Below are 6,000 nucleotides of genomic sequence, written 5' to 3' on the forward strand. Positions count from 1 at the left end.
ACTGCATATAAGTCCCCTCCATGACTGTGGCTTGATCTCATTAGGGCAGCGTATAAGTCTCTTCCTTGACTGTGGTTTGACCTCTTTAGGGCAGCATATAGGTGTCTGCAATTAGGGCTCTTTCCTTCACTGCGTCTAGGGCTGGAGCTCCCTTCTGAGACTGCGGCCAGATCTTTCTTTTCTCTGCAGCTAAGGCATGGCTTGACCCCCTCAAAGACAGCGTATAGACTTCCTCCATCAACTGCATCTAGGGCTTCTCCCTTTTGATCTCTCTAGCCACCAAACCCAAATGAGTGGAGAGAGATCTTAGGAGAAGTGTGCGTCAAAATGACTTGAAGGCCACCTCTATTTATAGTGCAACGTTGAGGTTGAGATGGGGTAATTTGGTTGCTGGCCGACCTTGACAAATTGTGAAGTAACACAAATAAATTCATATCTCCATGAATACATGTTGGAATCGGATGATCTTTAGATCAATCCTACACCTATCAACAAGAAGAATCCAAGAAAAATATCAGCTGCCATAAATAAGAAGACCCACATGGAGTTTGGCCTAGTTGCCAATTTTAACATTATTTGAATCACCCCTTGGTTCATATTGGTATGCCCCAAAACAAGAAGTAAATCATATGATTACAAAATGGTTAAAGTACCTGACGATGTATGACTCACCTTCCATCAAGAGGAATGCCCGATGGGAGAAAGAAATCTGACTGGAGCATATATGTGGAGGGTCCATGGCATCATGTCATGTGCTGATTGATAAGGCTGTTGTTTGGCTGGCTGAACAAAGAGGAAAATTTTTTCTCCTATGGGTTACCTGCTTTTTGGTGGGTAACAATCCTAATTTGCAATTTTTCAAGTTTCCTTATTCTGTTCCTTCACTTAATCAAAGTTCCTTTATAATTAATGCCCCTTATGTGTGCAAGTTTCTAATTTCCATTGTTGTCATTCAATTTCATTTTGTAGTTTGTTTTTTGTTGAAGTCAAACCCTCGAGTATAACGTCATTAATATAGTCAACATTGCTTGGATGCTTATGTCTAGGTCAAGCCTGGACGAGGGTGCCATTCTTTCCACTATGTGAGTTGAGTTTAGTAGGTGGATAGTGTGGGAGAGACAATAGGAGTTTTTAGTTAGATTATCGTCTTGTCTGTTTAAGTTGTTGCATGGAGTCATCTTTCTTGGGTTAGTGTTTTCCTCATGTAGTCTGAGTGAGATGATGCTGATTTGTTGTACTTATTGTTTTCTTCTGCTTGCGGAGAGAAAGGTTTTCACATAGATGATTTATTTACAGGTGTCAAATGCAGAGATTTTGAGATACTCAACAAGAAGCATGGGGATTCCATTCCCTTGAGTTGCCATTGTTAACCCCCTAATTACTTGTGAAACTGGAGGGTTTGGAGCCAACTAGCTTGTCATCAAGCTGGCAATTGGAGATAATTTTCACATAGGTAAGAAAGGGGTTTTCAAAGGATTTGAATCCATTTTCAAAGGTAGAGGCATTTTGGAGGCATATTCGTTAGTTTTGGACAAAATTGCTAACTTAAGCGATCTTACTATTTCCTAGGAGTTAAAATTCTAGGTTCCACAAGTCAGAGGTGATCACATATTTGGGACCCGTACAAGCTCACAATGTTGATGAGCTTTTTCTAGTTGACATGTGAGACACTGCTATTTTTAGCAGTACGATTATTAGCAAGTGAAGACAGCTTCTCCTAGTTCCAGTTTGACATGTGGCAGCCTCATTTCTGCAAGGAAACCCTAGGCATCTTCTTTAGTAAATTTGGATATTGGCTACAAATGGGTTGCATGCTTCAGTTCTATCCTTGGTTGAACATGCCTTCCTTGAATATCTCTCCTTCAGCTAATTTTGTAAAACCAAGAGAATGGGTGAAGATTATTTTTGGCCATGGCAAATTCCTTGATTAATGTGCATGTGGGAGAAAAGATTATTTCTGGAAATAGGCCACTGATTTGGAAATTTAATTTAAGGAAAAGCTCATTTCATTTGTCTTAAGTCAACATCACTTGGAGAATTTAGGGAGAGTGCATGAGCTTAGTTATTTATGGAGGAGGTCAACTCCATCCCAATGAGAGTTTCGAAGATATTTATGGCTGTGATATGGTTGGTTACAGCAGTGCTCTTCTCTTGTTACAACGACCTAATAGCAGATGTCTTTTGCATGAGCAAGCTGGCTATTTTCCTAGGAATTTAAAGAGTTATGAAGGTAGGGTGAATGGCATGGTTTAGGCAGAGTTTTTCAGTGAGCAGCCAACTTTTCCTCCTACATGTTTTCTATTTTTTGCTGCCTACTTTCTTCGTAGAGCTTACCATTGCAGCCAGTTTTGTATTTTATTATTATGATGCAAACAATCTTTTGACTAATACAAGGATAGAGTTTGATTATATGTATTTTCTTCACAGCTTTTCGAATTTGATGGTTCAAAAGTCTTGTTTTTGCAGTGGTGTGGGTGGCCTAAGTGCCTTTACTTTGATTGTATTGATTGTTTGAAGCACACATTCATGTGTTCTATCTTTCATATTTTGTGGTTTGAATTGGAATTCTCTCATATCATTTAATTATAAACATTCTTATGTCCATGGTAGCTTGCACACATACTGGGGATAATTATTTTTTGTGCTGGTCTTTCATACTAACCACAGAATTTTCTAAGTGATCGACAGTGCATGAACACTATGAACACCCCCCTGTGACTGGAAAACCATTAGTCTGAACGGAGGAGTACTTAGCAGTGACCTTAGGCTAATTACTCATAGTTGTCCCCGAGTTTTGAGTGGAGCAGATACTAAGTGATAACAGGTCAAACATGAAAATCCTACATGTGTTTCTGCATGTTCTTGAGAAGGTTGTCAAATGGGTTTTATCCCAGATGGTTGAGATGAGTGCGTTATCCTCCCCTGCCAGATTCAATTCCCATGAGTGGCATGTTGAGCCTCAAGTTTTTGCAGAATTCAATTTACCCTGGGTACCATGCTCCAAATGAGTGTAAGTACCTGGCAGCTTTCCCTGAGCTGTGTATTTCACAGAAGAAAAAAAATGTTTTTGAGGAGGCTGGGACAGAAAATCAACCAATAAAGAGAAACCAACAGTACTCTCTCTTTTCCTGTTGAAGCATCCTGTGTGTCTTCAACAGATAAATCCATTTCAGTATCAGATCTGTGCTAAAACTGTGCACAGTTGTGGTCTCTTGCATTTGAGATAGTTTATCTGTAGGAGACCTTTACTTTACTTTCTGCATCTTGCCTTTTATAGGAGACCTTTTGGTACTCCTACTTTTAATGACATCATTGTACTCAGCAGTCCCTTTGACCTACTTTTGTGATCATTATTCAGACATTACTAAAACTATCTTATCTAAGTGTTGAAATAGAAGAGGAATGGTTGAGTCATCTCCATGTTGGAATTTTAGTCAGTGGTACTAATTGGAATCCATATATTCCAATTGCCTAGACTGTTTAGTTTATCTCAACTTGTGTAATGAGCTAACTTTCAGTTTTGAATAAAAAATTCCATGGGCATATTCTGTGTCCTATTAGGTGAAATGCATTTGCTATCAACATGGATTCACCTGTGAACGATTTTTCTCTACAATTAAAGCTAGATGTCTGGATACTAACCAGTAAACAAAGTAATGCTAAGGTAATTATACTGTAAAGAACATTACATAGTCTTCTAACATGGGGTCTGTCTTTGTCCAAGTCTTATTACCTGAGGTCGATTAAAGGACATTGCATAGTCTTCTAACATGGGGTCAGTCTTTGTCTAAGTCTTCTAACCTGAGGTCGACCTTAGTCCAAACAAATGAGATTTAAACATTAAATCAAATCTTCTGATTGGATACCATAAAGAAATTATTAATAGGGGGTAATTTTTTCTATGAATGTCTAAGTTTGGGTTTGAGTCAAATAAGCAATTCAAGACTCAAGCTATTTTCTTGGTTCATTGAAAGTAAATCTCAAAATGAAATACCATATAGTTTTAGAAATTCAATTTTGACTGCTGGACTGTTCGAGTAGAATTCTCCTCAGTAATTGATATTGCCACAGAAGTGCTACAAATCACCCACTCGTAGGTTTGAATTTTGTCAGGTTCACATTCATAACCACATCTTACAAACAATTTTGTGTCTGCTTATACCCATTGTTTTATCTACCTTTGTGGGCTGTAGATAAGTGATAAGTCTGAATATGATTAACTACTGGGGTGAACATTGTGCTGGTGGTTGCTATTTCTTGAACGTTGGGTCAACATAGTGTCCTACATGGTTAAGGCAAACAAGATCTTAGGGACGTAGGATAGCATAATCTAATAATGTAAACATTTCAAATATGGATTCAACCTGATTGTATTTAAAGTTTAAGGCATTGGACGAAGGCCAAATAAAACGGTCGTGTATTTTAGTCAGTGGTTACTTCGGATACAAACAGGATGATGTGAGCTGTGTATGGTTCTTTGTTTTTTCGTTTTCTAAGTTGGGGGATTTCTTGTTGACTATTTTACAACTTTTGGAACTATGCAGGCTGCAGGCAAGTACAGACAAGAGGGGAAGACGTATGTGGTGCAAGATGGTGACATTATTCTTTTTAAATTTAATGTCTCTGGCGGGAAGAAATGATTTACCATAAGGTGGTTTTTGCAATCATTTAATATCATTCTGTGTGCAATAATAGCAAGGACACAATTTAAGTTTTTATTAGATTGAATTAAGATTCATGCTCAGCCAATATGTACTACCTGCAGCCATTGATGTTGCTTAGGATAGCATTAGCTGATATTCTGTGATATGGTCTATTTATTAAAATATAATACTTTTGATGGTGCTATGTTGTACGAAAAAGTTCGGGTGCGGTTCAGTGTTATTATACGAAGGTTTACTGTTTAGTTTGAATGGTGTATTTAGAGTTGGGTAAACTGCAAATCTACATTTTTGACTCCTGGCCTTTGGCCATTTATTCAGGTGTCGAAGGTCACAATTAAAAATAATCTTTTATCAATTTCCTTGTCAAGCACCCTCTCCAGTTCCTGTATTTTCATATTTCCATTTGAATGCATTACAAGACATGTCCTTATGTATAGCTTTTGCAGATAAGCACCAATTAGGATGAGGAATGGTGGTTCTTGATTCTAAAATCTCTTCATTCCTGAAGGCAAATTTGAATCAATAACTTAAATAAGCTGGAGATCGAATGGTGATAACATGTTACATATCTGATAACAATGCTGTAGCTTCTGATTTTGCTTAATGGATGCATCATTACGCCAACTGTGTGATAAACCTGTACTGACTCAAGTGTGGCAAAGCTTGCAGATTGACCAACCTCGTTCATAGATGTCTCATGAAATGGATGTGTATCTCCAACACAGTGTGATCAAATAATTATAGTCTGTTTCTTTTTTCTTTCATATGGGTTACGTTTTCAATGCAGGGACTGGACCACATCCATAATTTGAAAATGCAATATCCAAAACTTCCCTGTTTACACTCCAGACTTCAAATCAAGGCAATTATTCTGATATTAGCCGGTGGACAATGGTAATTTGTTGGAGAATCCTATTATCTCGAGGAAAGAAATCACTCCACGTCCAATTCACATGGAGGAATCAAATTCCTTATCCTAGACTTTTATTCAATCATATCTTCCTTGCCTAGCACATCGTTGCACCATCATGGGCTTTTTGAATTGGTGACTGTTATAACAAAATCTTGCACCCTGGTGCAAAGTCTTGTTAGGCATCCTAGATCAAATGCAACAATGAGAGTGTCACCATTGTCACCACCATAACGGCTCCCCTTGTTTCCCCTTGTTTTAATGGACACAATCCAACACAATGGAACCCTCCCTAGTGGATGTTAGTGATCAAATAATCCAATTACCTTAAGCTAAGTGCCCCCCCCGCAAGCCTTCAATAATGTCTACTCAAGGAGATGAATAGGAATGAAGAGTTAAGGTGGATTAAAAAGAAACTTAAAAATT

General features: G+C 38.0%; 1 protein-coding gene across 1 annotated transcript in view; it reads left to right on the forward strand.

The window, feature by feature from the left end:
* LOC149226057 (GTP binding protein) overlaps positions 1 to 5,019 on the forward strand; it is a 202,339-nt gene extending 197,320 nt beyond the window's left edge. Inside the window, exon 12 of the mRNA XM_089377396.1 lies at positions 4,545 to 5,019. Within this exon, the coding sequence (XP_089233522.1) occupies positions 4,545 to 4,640 (96 nt within the window). The 3' untranslated portion in view covers positions 4,641 to 5,019. The remainder of the gene's footprint in view (positions 1 to 4,544) is intronic.
* The last annotated feature ends 981 nt before the right edge of the window (positions 5,020 to 6,000 follow it).

Source organism: Pinus tabuliformis, chromosome J (assembly GCF_031772625.1).
Source record: "Pinus tabuliformis cultivar Carrire ecotype Pingquan chromosome J, CPIR1, whole genome shotgun sequence".
NCBI classification, from domain to species: Eukaryota; Viridiplantae; Streptophyta; class Pinopsida; order Pinales; family Pinaceae; genus Pinus; species Pinus tabuliformis.